The sequence below is a fragment of the Alosa sapidissima genome, chromosome 1 (genome assembly GCF_018492685.1).
Source record: "Alosa sapidissima isolate fAloSap1 chromosome 1, fAloSap1.pri, whole genome shotgun sequence".
Classification (NCBI taxonomy): domain Eukaryota; kingdom Metazoa; phylum Chordata; class Actinopteri; order Clupeiformes; family Clupeidae; genus Alosa; species Alosa sapidissima.
The window spans coordinates 44,019,110-44,046,309 of NC_055957.1; the positions used below are offsets into that span (position 1 = coordinate 44,019,110).

Below are 27,200 nucleotides of genomic sequence, written 5' to 3' on the forward strand. Positions count from 1 at the left end.
TGCCATGATTCCACCCTGCAACACAAAAAACAGAACAAAAAGACAGGCAGGCAGGCAGGCAGAGAACACCGGATACATGAAAAACACCTCCTGCCTCAGTACTACTCTCAACTCAGCTTGATGTAATTGCCAACTTTAACCAATTAACCAGGAAAGTTGTGGCTATGCCTGGATTTCTTGATTGTACAATAGCTTATTTGTTTACCTTCTCTATAATTCAAGGGGGAAAAGCCAGATGACAAAAGAAAGGCCCTTCCCCATGCACATCAAGGACTCATACAGACCACAGAACTACAAAAGTTTCCAAAGTGCCAAAGTTTAATTTCATCATACGTGACAACTGAGCCAGTAATTCAAACGGGGGTTCTCAGCATGCAACACGCCCCTCTTCAGAGGGGCCAGTGTAGGAAGAGCAACATCAACTTTAAAGTGTTCCACAACAATTCTTACTAAAGAATTAATGTTATGGCACAAAGGTTTTGACAACAGAGATGACATAATACTGGCAAGATAGAATTTCTATGGAACTCAATGCTGTAATGGTTTGTTTGAGAGGACACCAGGAGAAACTGCACAGGGGAGAGACATTGGAGAGCCGATGGTTAATAGAGGGCTTGCATCTGACTAACTGGATACTTTATGACCCCAATGCTCTGATGGAAAGCATACATTATTTCATGGAGAAAGGGACGTAGGAATGTTACGATCACAGCCAATGTGAAATATACACGTCAGAACGTTTTCCATGTCACCACGCTTTGCATTGCCCATGCTTCAAAACCAGCTGTGCTCAAGAGCAGAGGGTCAGTTTCTGAGTCATCAGTGATAGTTTACAGTAATTTGGTCTGAGTGCCATCAATTTCAGCAGAAGGTCCTATTGTATAGATATTGATATAGATAGATATTTTATAACTGTTGCTGGGGAATTGGACAAAACTCAGGAGGCCTGGCTGTCCAAGCAGAACAAATGTCTCATCCACCAAGTCAGGAAATCTATCAAAGCCGCCAAGATGATTAATTTTCTTTAATATAATCGGGAAGTGTGCAGACCCATGAGAGAACAAAGAACACTTCTGCAGAATTAATTCTGCCATTAAACAACAAAACAATAAATTAAAACAGAACATATAATACATGGTAGTCCTAGTCTGATACCACAGGCTGGCTGAATAGCTTCTTATTCTAGCACTCAAAATCCATGTGCAAGGATCTATCACTGATTGTGATTTGACACGGAACAGTCCAGAAATCTCTGTAGCAAAAGTTGGTCATGCAGCAGAAGGGAGTAACAGTGTAATGCCAAGTTCAGTTCTGTAGCCAACCCAACAGCACTTCACCGTCAGAGAACAGCAAGATTGCATCAGAGATTTTTTTTTGTCTTTGGGTCATCGGACATCTATTTAAACAAACAAAAAAAAAACTCACATGGGGTAGAAAAGGCCCCAATTTTTAATGCACGTGTTCCAACATAGTCCGTCAGAAGCAACATTTCAAGACAAGCCTGGACAAAATACTGGGATGACTATCCACTTCTTGGCTCCTTGGGAATCTTGTCTTTTTTTTTGCCTCATGTCCCACCGCAGATGTGTTAGATCTGCTTGTGATCGTACTCTGCAATGGTTTTCTTTATGTGTGCAAGTTTGTTGTGTAGGTATTCGCAGCGGTTTTTATCCTGACTGTAGTTTGGATTAGACTGAAAAGGAGACAGAGGGGGCTGATTAATTTTCAAGAATTTATATTTATAGAAATGAAAAAGTTGCAGAAAAGAAAACTGTAAAAAAAAAAAAAAAAAAAAAAAAAAACTGTAAAAGATAAATCTGAGCATACCTTTTTTATTTTGCGATACTCTTTAAGTATCTGGTTGTGAATCGTCTGCAAAGATGGAAAATGAGTAAATTTGGTCAAACCGAACATTAAAGGCATTGAAGATCATGAATATACAGTACAGGCCAAAAGTTTGGACACACCTTCTCATTTCAATGAGTTTTCTTTATTTTCATGACTATTTACATTGTAGATTCTCACTGAAGGCATCAAAACTATGACTGAATGCAAAGTTATTTGGCCCACAGATGAATATTTGTCAAGTTATGGCTTGCTGAATATGGTATTAAATAAAAAATAAAAAAAAAATAGCAACTTATTACTAGAATATAAGAAAATAGAATATAAGACATGTTTTCAGTTATTTCACGCTTTTTTATTAAGTACACAATTTCACATGTGTTCATTAATAGTTTTGATGAATCTACAATGTAAATAGGATGTATGATGCAAGCATTGGAAACATTCCCATTCTGGGCCACAGCAGATTCCTAACTAACAACCTCCAGGGGAATGTCTCAGGTATTCCAATCAGCTAGTGCCCCTCAAAAGGTAACAGTGAGGAATGGCATAAGTGCTGATACCAGGTGGTCTGGAGTTTGTCAGGTCCTCACACCACTAATCACACAATTTATCAGATGACAGCAGCATGTCAGATCAGGACACAGATCCTGACACACTGATTGGCCAGTGGGCTAGATCCTCTGCTGTTGGCACACTGATTGGCTGACTGGATCATGCTATTGCCCAAGGGGAATACGGTATTCACAGCGCTTCACTTTTTCCACATTTTGAATTTGTTATGTTACAGCCTTATTCCAAATTATGTTTTTCCTCAACATTCTACCCACAATACTTCATAATGACAACCTAAATCAGATATTTGCAATTTTTAAAAAAATTAAAAAATGAAGAAATCACTTATACATAAGTATTCATAGCCTTTGCGGTCAAGCTCAAAATTGAGTTCAGGTGCATTCTGTTTCCACTGATCATCCTTGAGATGTTTCTACAGCTTAATTGGAGTCCACCTGTGGTAAATTCAGTTGATTGGACATGATTTGGAAAAGCACACACCTGTCTATATAAGATCCCACAGCTAACAGTGCATGTCAGACCACAAAACAAGCATGAAGTCAAAGGAATTGTCTGTAGACCTCCGAGACAGGATTATCTCGAGGCGCAGATCTGGGAAGGGTACAGAAGAATTTCTGCTGCTTTAAAGGTCCCAATGAGCACAGGGCCTAGCCTCCATCATCTGTAAATGGAAGAAGTTTGGAACCACCAGGGCCCTGTAACTCGAAAATCAAACGTAAATTTACATGTACGCATGGCTTACAAACTCGTAAATGATGAAACTGATGAGACAAAGATCAAACTCTTTGGCGTGAATGCTAAGTGTTATGTTTGGAGGACACCAGGCACCGCTCATCACCTGGCCAATGCCATCCCTACAGTGAGGCATGGTGGTGGCAGCATCGTGCAGTGGGGATGTTTTTTGAGGGAAAGATGAATGCAGCAATGTACAGAGACATCCTGGAAGAAAACCTGCCCCAGAGTGCTCTTGACCTCAGACTAAGGCAATGGTTCATCTTTTAACAAGACAACGACCCTAAGCACACAGCCAAGATATCGAAGGAGTGGCTTCAAGACAACTCTGTAAATGTCCTAGAGTGGCCCAGCCAGAGCCCAAACTTGAATCCCACTGAACATCTCTGGAGGGATCTGAAAATGGCTGTGTACCGACGCTCCCCATCCAACCTGATGGAGTGCAAGAGGTTCTGTAAAAATGGAATTGGCGAAACTGGCCAAAGATGGGTGTACTAAGCTTGTGGCTTCGTTTTCCAAAAGACTTGAAGCTATAATTGCTGCCAAAGGTGCCACAACAAAGTATTGAGCAAAGGGTGTGAATACTTATGTACAAATTATAATTTCGTTCTTTATTTCTAATAAATTTGCAAACATTTAAAAAAAACTTTGTTGTCATTATGGGGTATTGAGTGTAGAATTTTGAGGAAAAGAATAAATTGAATCCATTTTGGAATAAGGCTGTAACATAACGAAATGTGGAAAAAATGAAGCGCTGTGAATACTTTTTCGTATGCACTGTATCTGCCAACACTCCTGGTTTTCCCATATGTCAAGGTAAACTCCCAGCACCCTCCTATGGGATTTTACCTGATACTGGTCGGAGCCCTGCTGCAGCTGTTTGAGTTGGGCCTCCAGCACGGTGAACTGTCGCGTCACCCCCTCGATGCGGGAGTGCAGGGCCCGGTACTCATTATACTCTACATTGAAGTCGTTCTTATACCTCTGACGCTGCTCCTGGGAAACAATCGACTTGTAGTTCCTACACAACCCCCCCCACCACCACACACACACACACAAATGTTAGCAACTGTTTGTTCATTCTTTCAACCCAAAATGTCAGATGTTTTCATTATTTCTGGTTCAGCAGGTCTGATCACAAATGCATTTGCTGCATCAACACTGGAAAGGGTTTTATGGCAGTAAAATGGCCCTTACTCTAAATAGTCTTCTGGGTCCAACATCTCTGTGGCACCACTCGAGTGTTCATATGCGCCATTGACATCTAATAGAGGATAAAAAATAGAAGCAATCACTTATATTGAACAACACTAAAAAGAACTTTGAGCACTACGACTACTGCGGTCTTAGAATGTCTGAGGATGGTTATGGATTGATGGTCTTTTTGTCTCGTCATTATCTCACCACAAGGTGGAGTCAGAACTCCACTAGCCATAAATCAAGCCAAGCCTGCTGAGAAGCTGCCATCACCAACAACCCACAAAATACAAGCACACAAGGCTGGGGATTTTGACTGAACCACCACAAACTATTTTAGAAAATATCCACCACATAAACCACGACAGGAAATGGCTGGACTGAGCCTATAGTGGAAGGTCTGTCTGTGTATATTCAGGAGGAAAGTTGTGCAGTTGTGCCTTTACCTGGGCCTCTCCCCTGATCATGGCTCCTCGTGTCCTCAGTACTCGTCTCCCTATCCCTCCCTCTCGCTCCATGTCTGTCTTTCGTGCGTCTGATCTCGCGATCCCTTTCTTTGTGCTTTTTGGACTTCTTCCGGCTCTTGCTCTTGTGCGCGGTGGTGGGAGTGGCCGCAGCGGGCTGGCAGGGTGGGGGCGGGGGAAGGGAGGGCCGTGTCGCCGTGCCGACGGCCAACGTGGGCCCTAGTCTGTCGGCTGCGCTGACGGCAGAAGCGACGGCATCCGAGCCCTCGCCATCTCGGCCGCTGGGCGTAGAGTCGCTGCTCACATCTGACAGAGGCTCGCACGGGCGCGGGAGCTCTAGACTGGGGACACAGGGCTCCGTCGTCGTGGAAACGGGGCTGGCCTCTCTCTCCCGCAACAGCCCGCCATTCACTTGAGCGCGATTCAGGAGGTGGGAGATCCGGGGCTTCTTATTGGCTAAAGGGTCAATGTAGTCAGGCAATGGCCGTTTCTGCATATAGGGATATTCAGAGGGTACAGGAAGTGAGGTCATGGAAATAAAATAACACAATGTGGTCAGTGACGGTCATGACCTGGTTTGACTAACATATCATTTTCTCTGCTATACTCTCTCTCTGGTAAACAAACAGTGGGCAGTTAAAGGGCACAGAGCAAGGGAGACAGAGAAAAAGACAAAAGATAGAGACAGAAAAGATAGAGAGAGAGAGAGAGAGAGAGAGAGAGAGAGAGAGAGAGAGAGAGAGAGAGAGAGAGAGAGAGAGAGAGAGAGAGAGAGAGAGAGAGAGAGAGAGAGAGATATAAACAGATGGTTGTAGATCCAGAGATGGCAGAGACAAAATGAGAGAGAGAGAGAGAGAGAGAGAGAAAATGAACCTCAGAGTGAGAGAGAAAGAGGGAGATGGATGAGAGACCATGAGCGACCATGAGTAGGTGAGGTGCGCCCACCTGTGAGGGTGATGAGCTAGCCTGCTCCCTTTGTGGGCTCCTTGTTACTTCCACTGTCGCCGGTGATGACCGAAGATTCTGGACCTGACCCAACTTCCTGTTGCACACATGAACAAAGAGGCAGAGCTTCAAAACACTCCCATTGCTCATTCACTCAATGAATGTGACAGAGCAGATCAGAGAGAGATTTGTCTACTGTATTTTCATAATGTCTGAGTAGTGGTCATGATCAGTGACACAATTAAACTTCCAGATTTCAGTTGTGTTCATCAACCATCCACACAATGATGGTAACCAACCCAAACAAGCAAATACACATGGAAAAAAAAAAAAAAAAAAAAAAAAAAAAAAAAAACACCTTTAGTTTCAACTCATTTCCTGTGAACCCTCTCTGGATGCAGGCCAGTGTTGATTTTATGACGTGCTGATCTTTGATCTAGAGCTGTGGTTTGGGAAGTGGCAGAGGCTATGTCAGAGTCAGAGGTAGAGGCAGAGGCAGCCCTCTTTCAGCTTTCCCGTAACAGCTCACCTCGTCCTGCCTGACCGGAACATTTCGGCGTGCACACGCTCACACGCACGGTCATCTCTCACTATAACAGCAGTGACTAATGAACACACACACACACACACACACACACACACACACACACACACACACACACACAAACAAACTCAGACTGTCGCTCTCTTTCCCTCTCGCCCTCTCTCTCACACACACACACACACACAAAATCAAACTCAGACTTCTACACACACTCTCTCTCACACACACACACACACAGCTGGCAGGAAGAAGGCCTGGCCGTCTGCCAGACAGCAACGGCTCAAGGAGCTTGTGTCCTCCACTGCTGAGAGCAGATCAGTGTGGCCGTGGAGGTGATAGCGCTGTGGCTGAGGGGCGTTAGGGAGAGGGAATCTGATCTCGGATCAGAGGCCAAGTGATACTGTGGGCACAGAAACAGCACACATGGCTGAACATGTGAACATGTGCTCGTGTGAGAGTTGCATCACCAGCTATGCTTTAGTGAGTGTTTTACTGATTTCCACCGTGTGTGTGTGACAGTAGATGGTCCACAACAGAGCAATGCTACCTCACTGACATTGCAACATACCACCAGTCATTCAGACTATTCACACATACTCAGTTACTGCATCTAATCAAACATATCTAAGGCCTATTTTTAAAAAGAAGCTCATGACCTGCCTGAATGCAGCATTATGTGACTGTAAGACCTTAGCTACTTCAGAGTCGGAGAGAAAACTACTTAAAGGAATTATCCGGAGTAAAATGCACTTTAGATCAATTTACGGATGATTGGGAGTACATACGTTGAGTTGACATCAAAATCATGTCATTCGGATGTGTTTTGAGAAAGTTCGATTTTACCGTTTTTAGTCAAAACTCGTTAGCCTGGAAGTGACCAGGGCAAGTCATTTCGCCGCTACAAAACGCTATTTTTATACCTCTTCTACAGTTCCAAACAACATTACACTTACGTGGTAGTGAGTAGAGGGTCCCTAAAGCCAAACCGAAGTATCCCGAGGTCTTTATGTGGTCGGATAGAGAGTCCAGAATGAATTTCATCAAGCCAGTACCTTTCCGTAAAAAGGTTGCTGCTGCAGATGGCGTCTTTAGGGGAAAGTCCGTAGGAGTCGATTGCCGAGTGTGGAGTAACACGCTCTGGAAATTCACAATTTCGTCGCCGTTTTTTTTTTTTTTTTAAACATAGTCCAGTATTTCTTTCAAAATTGAAATGAAGTTATATGGAATGGACTATGTTTTTTTAAATTGTGAATTTCCAGAGCGTGTTACTTCACACTTTCTCAAAACACATCCGAATGACATGATTTTGATGTCAACTCAACGTATGTACTCCCAATCATCCGTAAATTGATCTAAAGTGCATTTTACTTCGGATAATTCCTTTAACACTACAGTTTTGTGGATCTGAAATCGCATAGAAAAGACTGCAAGAATGCAACAGCTCAGTGATCACAGCATTAATAGAAAAACAATTGTTTCTGCTTTGGGAATTTATATTTTTCTCCAGGTTTCCCATGGCAGTGGAAGCCCTTCATAGGAAGTTGTACCCTAGGAGGGTGCTATCGAAAAAAGATGACAGTTGTGAGCCAGTTGATTTTATCACCAATTCTGCTGTGATTCACTCTGTTTGGCCATTTGATCTCTTATATCAACACACTCACAATGAGAAAAATTGCTGCTGCAGACTGTTGAATCCATAGAATTACAAAAGTTCCATGGTTAAAGTATTGAGCAACTTTGACTTCAAATTCCACAGTGTCTCAACAACAGATCATATGGCATGGAATTTAGAGAAAATAATAATAATAATAAAAAAAAGTTTCCACACACCCCTCTCCAGGCACCTGACATCCTGACACACACAGACAACACACACCCAAACCCCCAGGTGCTTAGCTGGCAGCCGCGGCCGCATTCTGCAGAAAGCCTCTTCAGGCGTTATCTCAGCCAGGGAGTCTGACCTGCTCTTGGTAATGAGGATCCTCTTGAGGAGCTGTCGGTCTCCCTCGGAGTAGCCTGGCCAGTCTTTCCGCACATCCTTCAGCAGGGCATCCTTGAGTGTGAACGTGTTGTCCTTCTCACTGAGATGAGCCACCTGTGTACGTGTGCAACGACACAGAAGTCATCAGGAAACGTTAGTCATCATTTGCGACACAGGAACTTGCACTGGAATATGCACTGCAAAAACTGCTTATCCAACCAATTGTTATTAATCTTATATTAGGATCAAAAATCTACTTGGTATTGTACCTAGCGCTTTCTCATAAAATCATTTTACCTTAATTTAATAAGAGTTTGACTTTAAAGACTAAGATTTTAAAATAAGTCAAACTCTTATTAAATCAAGCCAAAATGATCTTACAAGAAAACGCTAGGTAAGTGTCTTTACACTAAAGACAATACCAAATAGATTTTTTGATCTTAAAGATTAAGAACACTTGGAACACAAGGAGAATGACAATGCCAATACAACTTAATTTGTACTTTAAATTCCATTGTGTATCCAGCTGTTTCCTAAGTAAGTAAGTAAGTAAGTAAGTAAGTAAGTAAATTTTATTTAATTTATAAAGCACATTTAAACACAGCATAAACTGACCAAAGTGCTGTACATCAGATAACATCCTAACACCATGTATACAGCATGCAACGTTCTGAGAATGCACAGGAGGCCTTTCTCTACTGGTGGACCACAGTGCCTGATCAGACTTTCTCTGTACCGCCCTGCATGTCTCAGCAGATTCTCCACTTGTCAGTGCTCCGTGGAAACTAGACTTAGTGGCTATGTGCCATCATGTCCCGGTGTCAGGGAGCACAGCACATGTTCATCTAATCTGATGCAGGAGAAGTTTCTGACATGTAGCAGACAGGAAAGAGATCAGGTCCCGACCACATCCTGCCACATCCAGACTCACCCCAGAGCAGAGCCAGATCCTCTGGAGTCTGTGTGTGTGTGTGTGTGTGTGTGTGTGTATGTGTGTGTGTGTGTGTGTGCTCAGCTCAGACAGCAGCTGGGAGGTTATCAGAGGGTGGTTATCAGCAGTGAGTGATCAGTGATAGCATCTGTGTGTGTGTGTGTGCCGTCTGACCTGTGTCAGCAGTCCGTCCAGAGTGTCCCTCTCCTGCGGGGCCAGGCCGTCTCGCTGCAGCCGTAGGATCAGCTCAGCCTTGCGGTAGGGCTTGAGCGCCAGCAGGTGGGTGAGGCGCTCGCGCACGGACAGCCCCGCTACCTTCACCTTCTCCTGGGGGGGGCGCAGCAGACCCCCGGGCCGCCTTGGGCTGCTGCTGCTGCTGCTGGAGATGAGAACAGGCCGAGACACGCGTCGGGAAGGGGCCACCACATCAGTTAGGCCGGCTGGCGGCTTACGGATTTGGACTCTTTTGCCTATGTAGAGACACACACACTTTAGATGTTACACGTGGCTTGGATTAAAGGCTAAAAAACATTATGCACATGCATACATCCAAAGAGCACCATCCAGCAACAATCCACCACATCTCACTAACAGAATCTAACCTATATGCAACATGGAACACACACACGCACACACAGCAAAGCTGAACCACAAACAAGCTCCTAACCAGCAGAATTCAGACAGTAAGCCAGTGAGCATTTAATTAGCCACGGGTTACTTTTTTTGTCCTCACTATGTGAAAAGAAGATTGGAGACATGATGACTAAAAGCGACTGAAAATTAACAGTAGGTACGCTCTTGTTGACAGCCCCAGGAGGACAGTGCTGGTTTGTTCTGGCCTTTCCATAACAAATGCCTCTGACAGGAAATGGCTTACAGGGACAGACTGGCCCTGGCACACAGTCAGACCCAATTTTGCACACACTTGTGCCCACACACACACACACACACACACACCACTCCATCTGCTGTCTGGTAGGCCACAGGTTCAGATTACAACACTGCAGCCACAGAGAGGCACAAGGCTGGAAGCTGCCACAGATCAAGGGGACAGACTGAGACTCTCGTTAAGCTACAACAACCCAGGAAACACAAGCAACTCAGACACAGTACAACATAGTGCAGCAGCAACACACAACACAGTGTGGAAACACAGACACAACACAAAGAGGTAGACATAACACAGACACGACACAAAACAATGGGACACAGAGATATAAGAGCACAGAAACAGACTGAAGGAAATACACCGTGAAACAGACAGAACTCAAACGCAATAGAGACGCAAAGCAACACAGACACAAACAAACAAACAAACAGCAATAACACAGACGCACCACAGACACACAAGTAAACAAACAGCAAAAATACAGACGCACCACAGACACAACTGAACAAACAGCAACAATACAGACGCAAAGCAACACAGACACAAGCAAACAAACAGCAAAAATACAGACACACCAGACACACAATCGAACAAACAGCAAAAATACAGACGCACCACAGACACACAAGCGAACAAACAGCAAAAATACAGACGCACCACAGACACAACTGAACAAACAGCAACAATACAGACACGAACGCAACCCAATCCATCACAGACGTGTAAGGGAGGAGCTGCGTCTGCTGTGTCTGTAGTGTCAGTAAGCTGTCCCCTTCTATGTGTGGATGAGTGGACAGGACCGCGTCTCTTACTCATGTATCGGCCCTGCTTGATGACGATGGCGCCTCGGCGCCGCGTCTCCTCCTCCACCTGGGCCATGTTCTGCCGGGCCTTTTGGTAGGAGTCGTCCGTCGCGTTCACCGTAATCTTGTCCTGGATCACGCCCCGGCAGTCAAGCTCAACAGCTCCATCACTGCAAAGGGCACACAGTCTTAAGGGCCGTTCACACCAAGAACGATAACTATAACGATAACTATAAACAAATATCGTTCTTGTTAATATGAATGACTACGTTCACACATAAACTATAACGATAACGACATGAAGAACAATACCGTTGGGGATCACTTTCAGAGCGATTTTGAGAACAATAAAAAGCTAATAGCCAATCAGAACCCATCACATTTTAGCCATCACATTCATTAACACAAGGAGAGACTTTACTTATCGTTGGTCAGTGTGGACACTTTTATCGTTATGGTTATAGTTATTGTTATCGGTATCGTTCTTGGTGTGAATGCCCCTTTATGGTTTTACTAAAAAAAGACAACAAGGTATATGGATATATGAATATGAATATCACTTAATAAGCCTTTATAGGTCTGCAATCTACATAAACAGGACGATTCTCATACAGGCGGTGTATACCATCAGATTATATGAAGCAGATGATGGGTATATGCAGGCAGTGTTATTCATCAATAGGCCCTTCACATTTTCAAATGCCTGCATTCCCAGTGTTTACCATCGGATTATTCGGCATGAAGTGGATTACTCCAAAGGAATGTATGTTTTTCTCCAAGCATTTTGCTAAATAGCGGGATGAATGGAAAGTGCCCAGATGCTTTTTAAAGACACTCCATCACAGCCGGTACCACGTCACAGAATGCTGTTCACACAGGCTGGAAGCGTAACTAACGTTAGCAGGGCTGAAATGGTGTAGGCGGCTAGCGTAGTGTGCGGGGGCGGTCGTGTTTTCTCTGCTATCTGGCGGGCAGATCTGGCTGCGAGGACAGCGCCTGTGTTTATGGTTGCAACGCTACAGCTGACAGTGGCACATATCCAAAGCATCCTGTACAGCACTGTTTCTGTTTGCAAAGCTTTTGGTCAATGATTTATCAATAACACAAGTGGCCTTGACGATGAGTGTTTATGACTGTGTGTGTGTGTGTGTGTGTGTGTGTGTCTGACTTGAAGAGTACAGAAGTCACGTGAAGTACAGACTGACTGGATGACTTGATAACAGACTGATCAGGTGATGACAAGAAAAGCAGCCAATCCAGGTGCACGCTTTCTGTTTCCCCCCCTCACCATGTGGCATACTGCTGGATGCAGTCAAAGCTTCCCTGAGGGTTGTCCCGCCCCACGTGGGACAGGTAGAAGGTGAACGTCACATAGTCTTCCGAGGTCTGGCCACGAGGTATGGAGATTTTCTGCAATTAAATAAAATAATTGGGTTTAGGCCGGACAGAATCATACACGGATTATTTCACACAAATGTGGCCAGCCAGTCACACGGCACTGTGACACTATTAGTCCGTGAGCCAGAAGGGTTGGTCGTTACCGAAAAAGTGGCAAAGGCTACCATACCTTTTCTGAAAGCCTGGAATCTCAGCTTTTCAATGATGTATGATGGCCATCTGACAAGAGCAGCTGTTTTGAGTTATCACACATAGTGTAAACTAAGGTTGAGAAAATAATGCGTATAAATCAAGCAGTACACTGACATAGCTGAACATCTATATTGGACATATTGGAATATTTTATATTGTTATGTTTGGTATCATTTTAAAGGGGAGACTCTGAGCTTTCATTTAAATCCTTTTGTGAACATTTTGGATAAGTACAGTCAACCCTGGAGCTCTTCAAACTTTTAATCACACACATTTTCCTGCCATTTCCGCCTAAGTCATCTTTTGTCTTTTAATCCTGTGGCACCAGGGAGCATCAGAGAAACAAAATCCAAACACTGAAATACTGGCACCCTAAGGATTCAGAAAATGTATCAGTTACCCATATTATCTGATTTGGAGGGGGTGATTTTCAGTCTTTTATCAGACATGGCGTTTGAGAAAATAATGTGTATAAATTAAGCAGAACACTGACATAGCTGAAAATCTAAAAACGGTATAACAAATAACAAATGAGACATGGTTTCTTATGTCTTAAGGTGTGGTAATGGTGGCAATGATGTTATTACATACTCGTTAATCTGACTCCATTTGATTAATAATTTGTATCACCAATCAATTACCAAGTAGCCTAACTAGTTTATCAGCTATGGAGGAGAATGGCATGGCACACTACGAGAATTGAAGATATACTATTGGTAGGCAAATTAACAATTTATTAGACATTAAGCCTTAAAGGTAAAAGTAACCAATATCACTTCAGTTGAATGTACAAGTAAACTCACATGGTCTACTGTAACAAAGTAGTAAATGGTAACAAAGAAAACTACCAATTCACAGAGATAGAGAAAGGGGGAGAGAGAAAGAGGGAGAGAGAGAAAGGGAGAGGGAGAGAAAGGGGGAAAAAGAGAGAGACCCAGAGAAGAGGTCCAAGATGGAAAAGAAGAGGAGATGGGGAAAAAAGCACCAAGATGGGAAAGAAGAATTTCCTTTTAACTTTTATCATTCACTTGGGCCACCCCCGACTCATCAGAGCCTTTGTTGTCTGAGGTGGATGGGTGTGGCCCAGGTGGATATCATAACTTTATGCTACAGTGTAATTCTTAGTCTACAACTATGCACAGATACATTTAATTGTAACGAAATCATGATCAGACTGTTGCCCACATAACAAGTATTAATTCAAGACCAAACATGAATGTATTCACAACACATATTTACAGAGCAATACTGTATGATAATGAGGTTGGCCTATCTCACCATAAGACATCAAGTAGGCCCAGGACTGAGTTACCCTCTCAATAGAAGGGCCAGAACAAGGAGCAAATGTCACTTTATGCATGAGCGGGTGTTGGGGATCTTTGGCCATGGCCAGCTAAGGCAATACAGATCAAACACAGGTATCCACACATGTAAATTGAATGCAAAAGGCATTCTTTAGAAATGCAAAAGATTTGAGGAAAAGACGGGCCTTACAAAGGCATAGTCTGCAATATCAGCAAATGTCTTGCCATCACAGTTCAGCTTCTGAACAAGTGCCATGCCATCTATTACTCAGGTGGAATTTAATGGCAATGATTCAGCAACACATGGGAACTTGAGCAGTTGCTTGGCAAGTGAGGATTTGCAAGTCTTCGACTGAATATTCGATTATCAGCTTTGAGGATAACTTCTTTATTCCCAGTTTTGCATGTCTTTGCCTTTCCCTGCATTAAGGAGAGTTTTCAGTTTCATCTTGGAGAGTGGTGCATGGAACTGCTTTGCAGGAGGATTACTCTCAACACGCTCACCAGAGAAGGTTCTGTAGGCATTCTTGCCAATGGTGTGTGAATTCAGAAGGTCTTCGGCAACATCTGCTGGTGCTGTACTTCTAGTAGACAGAGAAACAAGGGACTCACTACCTGCAAATGGAACAGATCCACAGTGCTTGTAATGTGTTCTTCGTCTTTGCCAATTTTGCTTTGTCCAAGGTCCTTGTGAAAACAGTCACTTTGTTGGAGTCCCAGGGAGCTTTTCAATATAGACAGGTAAGTGCTTTTGTACTTACCAGTAAGGTAATATCTTGAGACAGCTGCTGGGTTCAAGCTGAACCCTTTTGTGCCTCCAGCTGTCTGAGTGTCCCGATTGACAGTTTCCTCTAGGGTCTGGTCAATCGGAACCCTGCCAAATGTGTTTGTTGCACTCAGCTGGGCCGAAAAGCCACCTTCACAGAGAAACATGTACAGATCTGGTTTCTCATGTTCAATATGGCTCATCTCTGAGTAGTAAGCAGTGAGTGACCTTGCATAATTCAGATTAAGTATAAGTATAAGTACATATACTCTTTTGATCCCGTGAGGGAAATTTGGTCTCTGCATTTATCCCAATCTGTGAATTAGTGAAACACACTCAGCACACAGTGAGCACACAGTGAGGTGAAGCACACACACTAATCCCAGCGCAGTGAGCTGCCTGCTACAACAGCGGCACTCGGGGAGCAGTGAGGGGTTTGGTGCATTGATACTGAAGGGCACTTCAGCCGTGCCTACTGGTTGGGGTTCGAACTGGCAACCCTCCAGTTACAAGTCCGAAGCGCTAACCAGTAGGCCACGGCTGCCCCACGGCTTATCATAGGCAAAGGTCCAGGGGATGATTGATCAAATGCTAGCCATGTGCAATGCCCAGTTTCATTCACGTGATGCCTTCACAAGGTTTAGTACAACCTCCACCATGTCAATATATGACATCCAGAAGCTGGCCAGTGGACCTTGCTGAGACCTGAGATGCTGCAGGAATTCATAGAAGTACTGATGGACCTTTCTGAAAGACTGTACGGTCAAGTGATTCTTCTACAGTGGTTGATGATATACCCTCAGAAAAGACACTCTAGGGGCAGGATATCTAGGAGATCGTGGGCATCAGGATGGTTCTCTGTGAGCCACTGGGAAAACTAATTCCAGACTAGCCTCAGGAGGGCTTCATACATGATTTTGTACTTATGGCCATCCAAAACACCACTGACAGATCCCTCAGCCACAGCTCCAGATTCAATGCATATGTCCCTTAGGCCTGCAGCCTGGAAGCGCTTCCCAATCACACCCAAGAACATAGAGATGGTGTGAAAGACTCCAAGTCTTGGCACAATGTTGGGAAACCTGTCTCTGTGCCCACAGTAGGGAGCCTGATCAAAGGCAACTGACATGTTGTTGATGTGTAAGGAAGTCATGATTTTTTTTTTACTTTGAAGGAGAATCTCATGAACAGTTGCTATCTGGGTGTCTGGGGCATTGATGGTTGGCCGATAGCTGACAACACTGGGAATAACATCCACAGAGTTTGATGATAAGATGTTGTAACCTGTCCAGCTAGGAACGCTTTGATTTGTGGCAGTCTGCCACAATTGAGTGCAGTCTGCATAGCAACCATAAGAAGTTCTTCTTCAAAGCATCAGCACAGATATCTGTCTTGACCTCAACATATGATCTAGTTGGAGGACCACACCTAGTTCCCACAGCATACACTGGCAGAGCTGGCAAAGATACAGAGACAGTTCTCTGTTTGCTCTTGGGCACATCACAAGCTGGTCTAGGCAGTTCAGGACCGAACATCCGAGGCTGCACTGCTATACCATTGATTGTCAGTGTCTCTTCCAGCCTGTCAATATTGTCCCTGGCCTTGAATGATGCAATCTGTGCTAAAATGTCATTGACCATGCCTAAATGTCATGACCTTGACCTTTTACAGTAATGGCAATGTTATTATTGGGTTTACCACACCTTAAAACATAAGAATCCATGTCTCATTTGTTATTTGTTAAGGTTTTTAGATTTTCAGCTATGTCAGTGTCACTGCTTAATTTATACGCATTATTTTCTCAAACGCCATGTCTGATATAAGACTGAAAATCACCCCCTCCAAATCAGATAATATGGGTAAATTATACATTTTCTGAATCCTTAGGGTCATGCCAGTATTTCAGTGTTTGGATTTTGTTTCTCTGATGCTCCCTGGTGCCACAGGATTAAAAGACAAAAGATGACTTAGGCAGAAATGGCAGGAAAATGTGTGTGATTAAAAGTTTGAAGAGCTCCAGGGTTGGCTGTACTTATCCAAAATGTTCACAAAAGGATTTAAATGAAAGCTCAGAGTCTCCCCTTTAATGATACCAAACATAACAAAATAAAATATTCCGATATGTCCAATATAGATTTTCAGCTATGTCAGTGTTCTGCTTGATTTATACGCATTATTTTCTCAACCTTAGTTTACATTATGTGTGATAACTCAAAACAGCTACTCTTCTCAGATGGCCATCATTGAAAAGCTGAGATTCCAGGCATTCAGAAAAGGTACAGTATGGTAGCCTTTGCCACTTTTTCGGTAACGGTTTCCATATTTTGAGGCCCTGGCTCACGGTGTTTGAGTTTGTGTGTGTGTGTGTGTGTGTGTGTGTGTGTGTGTGTGTGTGAAATGAGTAACTGGATGCCTCTGGTGGCTCCCACAAGGACGTGCTTCAGTGCCACCCAGGGGGGGGGGGGTTCACCCAGTATCATTTTCACACTCAAGATAAGTAAGCAGCGGGGGGTGGGGGGGGGGGGGGGTCACCAAGAGGGAACACTTGGAGTAACTGACACCAGGCCTTTCCAGAACTACAACAAGCTGGCTAAAATGCCCCAGAGATGACTGATCAGGACATTATGAGCACATGACAAGTTACATTTCATTACAGTCACAACACAGCACTGCAGGGACCAATACTGATGTGCAATGACACACACACACACACACACACACACACACACACACACACACGGCTGTGCTTCAAGGTACAGTCCAAGACTGTTGGAAAGGTTTATCATATCTGAATGAAGAGCAGAAGTTCTTAAACTTTTGGATGGCACCCCCCTCCAAAAAACATTGGTCATGACTCACACGTGAGTCACAACCCCCTTATTTCCCAACCCATTGACTAATATGTAACAACAAGAAATGTTGCCAACAAGAAGAGCAATGCAAGCAGATAGCAGTCTATGTATGTGTCAGCCATCGAAATCACAAAATCATAGCACACACACACACACACACACACACACACACACACACACACACACACACACACACACACACACACACACACACAGCCTAGTCTAGGCACCTGTCAGTTTCTAAGCTAACGCAAAGCTGAGATCAGCACAATGAAATGGGGCTGAATAAATTGATAAGCTCATCTTGGTGCCCAACAGACTCCTAGCCTAATTATCTCCCTCAAGAAGGCCAAGTTTTTGGTGTAATATCTGTCTGTCTGTCTAAGCAGGATTTCACCGGATTTCATGGCACTTGGTGTAAATGTGTATTGATAGAAGCGTTCGCCCGTCACATCCAATCGAAATTTGTGGCGAAGCCGCCAAACAGGAAGTGAGCTCATATCTCAGCAATCGTTGCATGTATCAAAACCAAACTTGGTACATGGACTCATGACCCCATCAGGTGAATGCCGAAGAAATGTTGTGACCTTTGACCTCTAGGGTCACTGCAATTAGCAAAAATGCATTTTGCCTTGTAACTTTTGACGTGCTAGACGTGAAACTTGCTTTGACAGCTTATGGCCATACGTCTGATTGCAGCATTGAGCTAACAGCATTTCGTTGCCATGGTTACTCCGGCCTATCTGCTTGGCCCCCTCATCGCTGCTTGCAGCTATATTTCCTTTTTCCTCCTTTGTTCTCATGAAGAAGCAATTCTATGAAATGAGGAACCTAAAAAGGTTATTTCAAGTTTTCAAGGCTTTTAAAAAAATGAGAAATGTTTTTTCCCAGAACCCTGAAATGATTCTTTCCCCTTTTAGATTCCCCATTCCACTCTCCTCACCCCTCACTTCAATAACTGAACCAGGGGAACTGAACCATGGACACAGCGGCATGATTTTAGTAATATGAAGAGTGTTCTTACCCCTTGGTTTCCGGTAAAACGAATGGAAGGATGTGCAGTTGACCCCTGGAAAAAAGGGAGGAGAGAATCCATGAGAGAAAGAAAGGGATAGAGAGACAATAGAAAGAAAGGGGGAAACAAGCATTCAGTAATGTACATTTCTTTTAAAAAAGGAAACGGCTGCTAGAAGAGAAGCAACACTAAACAGATGAGATTCTCGGTCCTCTACCCTTGCAAAAAATATATATATATATTTTAAAAATCACCGACAGACAACGGGCTCAAGTTTGGAAACTGCTCATCCATGGGGGTTGTGTTAGTGAGGGATCTGGGCCACCACATGGGACCAGAGGTAGCTAATTCATAAGTCACTCTGAATAAGTTGTGATCATGTGAAGTTCTTGAGAGGGAAGATCAAGCATAACGTAATCATTATCATATACATTTCTGGTTCGATAGCAACAGGTAGGTCTAGGTCAAAGGCCTGAAAAGAGATTTATTTGAACCATCACAGCTAGCTTTGAGCCAGTGGACAGAGAGGCTGATAACCAAAAGGCATTCTGAAACTCTACCCAGACAAATTATAATCCCAAATCAACAGGGATTGTTGTCATACCAATGATGGTTTATAAATCACTCCTTTTGTGGATCTATCTGTAGCAAAACTCACACACACAGGTGCACACACGCACACACACAGGTACATTCACTGAAGTAATAGCAAATGCTTTAGAGTAAACCCCTGAGGAATGAAGAGATGGGATTCCCATGGACGTTGAGGGAGGAGGCTCTTGTAAAGCTATTTAAAGCCAAGGACATGAGCATGGCCTGGCTTGGCCTCTCTGTACCACAACTGACACAAACTCTTCATTTTCCTTCCATTTGGACATTTTTAACAATTACTTCTAGACTAGATCTACTAGATCACTGTACCTGTTTCCAATAACCCGCTCTCCTTTCGTCTATATAAGTATTTGCCTTTTGTTAAATGTAGCCCCTTTTGTTATTTATCCTATTGTTTGCTGTGTCTGAACTTGTCATATTGTATTCTGTTTGTCCCATCCTGTCATTGTTGTATACTTTTCTGTTGTTGTTGTTCTCAGTGTAGGCTACTCTTTTTACTTTGCGAGCCCAGGGCTCCCTTGAAAAAAAAGACTCACCTGTACTGGTATTGGCTATGAAATAGGTGTGCACGCACGTACACACAGACACACACACTTTATTGTTAAAACCTCATTTTTGGGAGGCATTGTCTTACATTTACAGTAAAATCTCCAAATCCAAGCATAACCCATAATCCAAGCACAGGAATAGTACTCAAATTACCTTAGGGCTATTTCTTGAGATTTTATGAGACGTTGATTAAAGATGTAAAAACACTGAAATCATTGTACCTTTGCTTTTTCATAGGGAAATGTGAGAGGCATTAGCTCACACTGAGAGAACTGCCCACACACTACAACATAAAAAACACAACTTTCACTCTGCCTTTATTCTGAAGAGGCCACCATCCTAAAAACCACAGAAAGCCCTGTCAGCCAGCAGAGTTTTTATTACCACGGTCACAGGTTTGTCAAGCAGAACTCTAGGAATACATGTGAGACTAGAAACAGTGTATGTCAGTATTAAGCCAAAACAACCTTACTCTGGTTGTACCAGACAAAATCAGTTCCCAACCTCGCTGGTCGCTAATCTACAGAAGCATTTCTTCAACTACCACCTTCTTAGATTATTTTTCCTTTTCTAAGCCTACAGGGGAATAACCTCTGCTCTGAGGCACATCTTCAAAACCAATTTTGGGTGAGAGTTTGGTTGAAACTTGCTTAAGAAGCAATGGAGCAGCAGCACAATCATTGTGGTCTGACCTCGACCATGTGCAAGAGCGCTGTCGCATGCCATCGCTTCAGCAACGGCAACATCAGCGCAGCTATGAGGTGCATGATGGGAGTAGTGCATGGAACCTCCTGACTACAAGCATGCGCGCGCACGCACGCGCACACGCACGCACAATTGGTGTATTTGGCTTGTGATGCCCTGTGTTGCTGATATCAACACTTTGTGATCAGCTTGGATTATGGTCAGGCTGCAGGAGCAGACAGGAATAGACAAGCTCTGCTTCTCAATCCCCAGCCGGCCTCTTACAGATGACCAGTGATCGGGTAAAGAGAGTATATGGGGGTGTGTGTGTGTGTGTGTGTGTGTGTGTATGGAGGCCGCTGCTCACCACTGGAGCACTGCAGACAGGTGCATGACAGGGCTAACGTTTCTGTCTCATGTTGCAGGGCTTTTCCGGGACGGCTCGAGTCGAACCCCTGATCGGCATGTGATGGTCACCTAAGCTCAATCTCTCCACACCGAGTGGCCAAGTCTAGCAGAGTCAGCCAATTCAGCGAAGTGTTCCAATTTGCTCATCACATGAGGTTCTAGGCATGCTCAGAGCTATAAACATGCTTCAAATCACAACCTGTAAAATATCACTTGAACTACTCGTGTAGGATTTAGATAACTGATAACAATACCTACCTGATTCTGACACCTGTTTACCATAATAATGATTCTTTGCATGTTAGGCTGCTATAACTTCCTCTTTTCATGGTTAATAGAGCTCAAGAAAACCTTTTATTTCCCCCACTCATTGAGGTTCAGAATTAGTCAAGCACAACGCAATATGACCACACTCTGGCTTCTTCAACAGTGCGAGACAGACAGCGTCCATGAGTGCATTCGGTTGCATCAAGGCAGTACTGTCTGCACGGGCCACAGCTTCCGTCAAACAGGCTTAGCTGGTTTAAAGTTTCACATTCAGAGATGTGGTTTTGAAAACAAATGAAGACTAGCCTAGAAATCTAGACGCACCCTAGCGGCGGCAAATTAATTTGATCAGCCTGTATGTCTAGTATCAAACCATAGGGATTTCTATTGGCTAACACCGTGGATGTTATTCAATCACAGTGCTCTATTTTGTTAGCGGGCTTAACAGGATAACGACAGTCCTGCGACGGTGAACAACAAGGAAGGTGGCTATGGCGAACGAAGAGCGGTTGTTTGAATCGGCGTTGGCGTCAACTTTGGAGAAGTTGGACTTTTCTTTTCTTTTTTTTGAAAGTTGAGCAACACAATGCACTTAAGTCATTCCTTTCGAAGAAGGATGTATTTGCTGTTTTGCCGACCGGATACGGATATGGTCGTAGCGCTGGCCTATTGCATGCCTAGGCAGTTTGAAAGACAATTCTCTGCCCGCCCCTTGGATTAAGCGAGGTGAATGAAATGTATAGTCTGGCATCGAACCAATGATATAGGATGGCCCTCCAGGCTAAATGAAGACGCCTAATTCCAGTGAATAGTGTCATATTCCAATGCACTATAAAAAAGGTATGCTGAAGCTTCCAATCCAAGGAGTGGATATGAGTTAGCTTAACGCTGCTTGCCTAAGAGTTTGCACTGAAGCCAGGACAAGTCCTCAGAAGACCAGGGTGACTAGACTAAAGTTCAGCGAGAACAGGCAATGTCAGATATTTTGAGTCTGTCATATTGCATGCTGTGACTCCACAGACTTGTGCCTTGCAGTTGTGCTTACTTGGTTGCTGGTTAATGAGTCAGAAACATCGAGCAACTCTGATGCAGCCAAAACATTTGGCACCAAAATCCCTACCCCAGCCCATCCACACCTCACAATGGAGAGCTGCTACTGCAGCCAGTGTGTCTGCCTCAAATATCAACTGCTCCACAGCCATCAAATATTTAAACATTTGATGGTAGATGAAGCCTAGGGTCAAATATTACAGGCTGTTATGATATCACGTTATCACGTGCAACGTTGGCCCTTCTAACCTACTTGTGACATCAGCCTTGCCCTTCTCAAATCCCTTTCAGGACACACCACTGGTGTTGCTAGGAGACAGCAGTTATGCAACAGTTCCATCGAATCCATTGAGGTAGCTCTGGACAACACGGTCACACACCAGACCATCAATGGCGGTGTGGGTCAGCCAGACACATCTCAAAACATGGCTAACTAATTGGCCCTAGAATTTCACTCATCAGTTCAAACCTCTTTGATGGTGGGGTTCAAAGCACATGCTCTGTAGAACAGTTTATTAGAGAGACAAATGGTAGATCACTGCACTTCAAAGCGATCCACAAACACTGACACGGAAAAACACTAGACATGCAGACAAATCAACAGAGAAAGGAAACTTTCAGTGAGTCAGCCGTCAGCCATTTAAGATGCTGTAAAGCAATGTTAGCAGCCAGCTTGACTAGTGCTAATTGAGGACTGGTCTGAACTCTTCAGTTCTTTTTACATTTCCAACCAAGTAAATTAAACTTAAGGCATTACATAACATTTTCTGAAGAAATGCAGCAAGGACATCTTGTCAATGAAGACTTTAAGTGCAGTTGTTTGTTCTTTTAAAGAAGATACACCATCCTGGTTGTTTAATACTTGATCAACGGCAGCCATTAGCTGCTTACAAAAGTGCCTCCAACATCTCTCCTCTGTCTGTCATCATACAAAGCCTGTGCATTAGAAAAAGCTTGGGACTGGCTTGGCTGGTTTTTGGCCAGGTAGAAATCTTTCAGAATGGGAGAGGCCTCACAGATCTGCCAGAGGTAAAGCAACACCAAAGAACTTTCCCTCTGTTGCACGCACGCTATTTGTTTATCCAGCACCGGCTTTGCAAATAACAATGTCCACAGACAAGGTAGAATATGTTGCACGATTTATGAAAGTAAGATGTATTGCGACATCAGATGCAAATCAAATTTGTAGTTTCTTATGTCTAATTCCATCGAACTACAGATCCGCTACCCGATCTGGCAAACTTACATAGTGCGGTTATAACCAATAGAGGGCCGCAAAGCGAATGCAGAAGTGCCGTTCACCCTGTTACAAGTTGATGAACCACTGAAACGATTTTGGAAACATTATTTTAAAGTACAAAAAAACTCTTTGGTGTTGCTTTAAGTAAATTGATAACACGTCTAGTTTCCAAGCTATAATGCATTTCTCACTCTCTTCCACACCTCTAGGTATAGGTGGCAGATACTCTTTGCAAACTGCAAGGTCTGAATCCACCCATGACACAACCTGAGAACACTGGGGAACACCCTTTTCTTTAGAAGTTCAACTGCAATATTGTGTGTCAGGCAACGCTTGAGAAAATGGATGATTCAGCTGCTCCAACATCACTCCCTGAACTGAAGAAAGAATGCAACGGGGACAAACCTGGCTTTGTCGGAAATAGGAAAAAGCCTTTCAAAAAGGAATTCCCCATAAATTTCACAGAAACTGGACTTAAGTCAGCTGAGGAAGAGGCAAAGAGAGCGAGAGGCTCTGTGGTGAGCTGGGAGGATGTGGTTTCTCTCTTTCAGGCTGAGAGAGAGAAGAGAGAGAGAGAGAGAGAGAGAGAGAGAGAGAGAGAGAGAGAGAGGGAGAGAGAGAGAGATAGAGGGAGAATGAGAGCAAATGTGATGATATGATCATCAGAGAAAGAGAGAAAGGAAAAAAAAGCCATGTCTTCTCCGTTACTCAGCATCTTAGCCCCCATAGCGCAGGCTGCGGCCGTGACGCTGCCTGAAACGAGGAAACGGGAGCAGAAGTAAGTCGTCTGCAGCTTTCAAACTTCCTTCCCCCTCCAAAGCACTAAATCGTCACGGCCCACACTCTCTCCCAGCGCTCATGCCACTAAATCCAGAGAGACGGACTTAATCTCTGGGCAACCAGCGCCGTCACTCACACCCTGTATCTGAGGAGGAGAACCACATAGGCCGACAAGCTCTTTCACACCCGGCTAGCATAGTCATTTGGCCAAGTCATATCCAATAGTGTGGGGGTCTTCAGTCACTTAGCATCCAGGGTCAGCCAGTGGAACAAGTGCAAGTATTCAGGTACCTGGGCACAGAAATAGACAATTCCCTGTCCTTCTCACAACACACAGACACAACATACAAAAAGCACAACAACTTCTCCATCTGCTCAGAAATTGTAGAACTTTTCAGGTCAGCAAGGATGTGTTAAACTTGGTTTACCGCTCCCTCATTGAATTAGTTCTCACTTTCAAGATCTCTTCCTGGTACAACTAACTCACCATCAAACACAAAACAAGACTGTCACGTATAGTGAACCATGCTGCCAAAATAACTGGCTCCCCCCATCTGAGCTGTACAGCTACTCTGTGATCAGGAAAGCCAACCTGATCACCCCTCTCACCCCATCCATCACTCCTTCCAGCTACTACCATACCACTGGCCCATAAAAACATCTACAAGAAATCCTTCATCCCATCTGCAATAGCCATACTGAACAGCACAAAATGAACACCACACTCAGTTGATAACTCAACACCCCATGTCCTGTTTGTATATGTCTGTGTGAATGTTTCTTTGTGACTGGAGCCTTGTCAAAGAAATTTTCTGTAACCTTTGTGTAACAGACAATAAAGTATTATCTTATCTTATTCCACTCATTGAAGCCAATTTGTTATTACTAGGATACAGCTCTAAATAGGCGAGTGACTAGTGTGCCATAATGTAGTATTGATACCACTCTATATGAAAATCAAGTTGTTTTTGACAGCTACATATTGTTCTGTTTGGGACAACATGGAACCACAACCTCAGGATTAACATTTGGCTTACAGTAGCTCAATCTCAATTTCAACAAGGTCTGAGCTACGGTCTCTCTATCTGCTACTTGTTAGGGTTCAGGCCAGGATAACAAGTACGCAGGCCAAATGAGTGGTTAAAGCAACCGAATGTGACCATAACTTGAGTGTTACTCAACATAGGTCAGAGAGGGGTGAGAAACTGAATGGTGCCACTGTACAATAAAGCCCCTAGGCAACAGTCTGTTTTTCCTAGCAGTCATTATCACAATTGTACCTCTGTCAACAGTAATCAGGACTCAGCCAACCAGTACGAATGCCATTAATATAGCCTATGTGTCCACAAACTACCAGAGGCCTCTGACTGCAGGAAGGTTAAATGTTTGCTGAACGATACCGCAGACATACTCCAAAGGTAGTTTGGAGCTCCTCTGCTTCTCTAAATGAGCGTCACTGGCACCGTATGAAGGATGTGAGTCATCACAGAACAGCTCCCCAATTACATCACTGGGATGACAGGAAAGGATGGAGTGTGTGTGTGTGTGTGTTAGTATGTATACGTGTGTGTGTGTGTGTGCTAGTGTGTATGGGCTAGTGTGTGTGTGTGTATGTGTGTGTGAGGGGGTGGTTGGTTGGTTTTGCCTGTCCCCTCCTCCTCCATCCCAGCCCAGTTCTCTGTTCACCCACAGGGTGGAGAACAATCATATGCACCAGAGAGCACAGAGTGCTCCCTCCACACCTCCTCTGGCTCATGGGATGACATTCAGCCAGCCACAGCGCATCGTGAAATGTCACCAGGATATTCACATGATGAAGTTCCTCACTTACTCACACACACACACACACACACATACACACACACACGAGCGCATAAAAGCACTCGTTCGCTCACTCATGCATTCACCATCCCCCCAAACACATGTACACAAAGGTAAACAAAGCCCACTGATTTACTGTGTAAACAAAGGTTTTAAAAATAATCAAACCGTTGTCTGATTACCTAATCATGACTGCATACGCACAAATGTACAGACACCGGGACACAGTTATTTTTGCAGTTAGGCCTATTCTAAATATCTTTACCTCTGTCTGGACTATTCTTACTTTGTCAATCCAATTAAGTTCCGCGCTGAGTTTAAAACAGGCCACAGTGGTTTACACAACTAGTTTGCTGCGACCACAAACACTGACTGCTCATGGGAGCATAGTTGAGGTAACATGTTAACTACTTGGAAGAGAGCCAACCTGTTGCAGGAGCGAGGACACAGTTCATGAAAACACAATCCATGACACCAACAACGAAGTATTGCATGCCTATATCGGCTAGAGAGGCTACAATTTTCACAACATACATACATACATACATACATAAATAAATAAACAAACGTTAAACAGACTATATAAATGGAGGTATGACTTTTCTGATACTTAACCAGACACTTGAAATATATGCATTACTAAAGTGCCAGACATTCAAAGAGTTCAACTACAGTGGCATTACTTAGCCTACTGCTGATTATAATAATGTTACTGGAGATAAAAACGCGCAGTACACCCAGTCGGTCTCTCTGATAAAAGATGTAATCGTCACCTATTGAGACAGACTCTCGAACATGTTTTAGAACAGGCATTTAAACTTCTTCATAGGTCCGCGCACTCGCTCACTCGCTCGCTCGCTCAATGAGGATTATCTTTCTAGTTCTTTACTCTCCCTGATAGCATTTAAATAACATTTAACACGAGGAAGAAATTACATGTATATTTCCATGAGATAATTGACAGTTCAAAGTACCAGTAGCTACTAGCTACTTGTTACTCAATAAACTGCCTTTCCATGTGGAAATAGTTAGACACAACCAGTCTTAATGAAATCAGTCTGTCATTTACCTTGCTACTTTGATAGCTTTCGATGGCTCTTAGCGCGCTGTCAGTGAGTTTGACGTGAAATATCGAGGTGTTGCTGCCATTGCTCAGTCTACCACAAGATAGCCCGTAAGACTGTTCCTCTTTCAACGTCGCCATCTTTCTCACATTTCTGCTACAAACACGCGTTAGCTAACTGCATACACAGCCATACACCGTGATAGTAGACAGCAACAAAACCTCATTGGTCTGGAATGAATATTCATAGAGGGTTAAAAAACGTACTTGACGTCAGGGGGTGGGGCTTGCT

At 43.8% G+C, this 27,200-nt stretch overlaps 1 protein-coding gene across 1 annotated transcript; it reads right to left on the reverse strand.

Annotated features, from left to right (window-relative positions):
• Positions 1-300: 300 nt before the first annotated feature.
• On the reverse strand, positions 301-27,127 carry LOC121711677 (RNA polymerase II elongation factor ELL-like). Its single transcript, XM_042095469.1, has 12 exons — positions 26,915-27,127; positions 18,444-18,488; positions 12,196-12,317; positions 10,917-11,077; positions 9,390-9,685; positions 8,265-8,398; positions 5,760-5,856; positions 4,797-5,304; positions 4,351-4,417; positions 4,003-4,174; positions 1,828-1,872; positions 301-1,693 (listed from the first exon to the last, which is right to left on the reverse strand). The coding sequence occupies exons 1-12, from the start codon at positions 27,047-27,049 to the stop codon at positions 1,589-1,591; spliced, it is 1,887 nt and encodes a 628-aa protein (XP_041951403.1). The 5' UTR covers positions 27,050-27,127; the 3' UTR covers positions 301-1,588.
• Positions 27,128-27,200: the final 73 nt, after the last annotated feature.

Coding starts and splice junctions, on each gene's coding strand:
- LOC121711677 (XM_042095469.1), bottom strand. CDS start 27,049: ATGGCGACGTTGAAAGAGGAACAGTCTTACGGGCTATCTTGTGGTAGA. Junction 4,175..4,350: donor GACCCAGAAGACTATTTAGA/GTAAGGGCCATT, acceptor GGGGTTGTGTAG/GAACTACAAGTCGATTGTTT. Junction 1,694..1,827: donor AGTATCGCAAAATAAAAAAG/GTATGCTCAGAT, acceptor TCTCCTTTTCAG/TCTAATCCAAACTACAGTCA.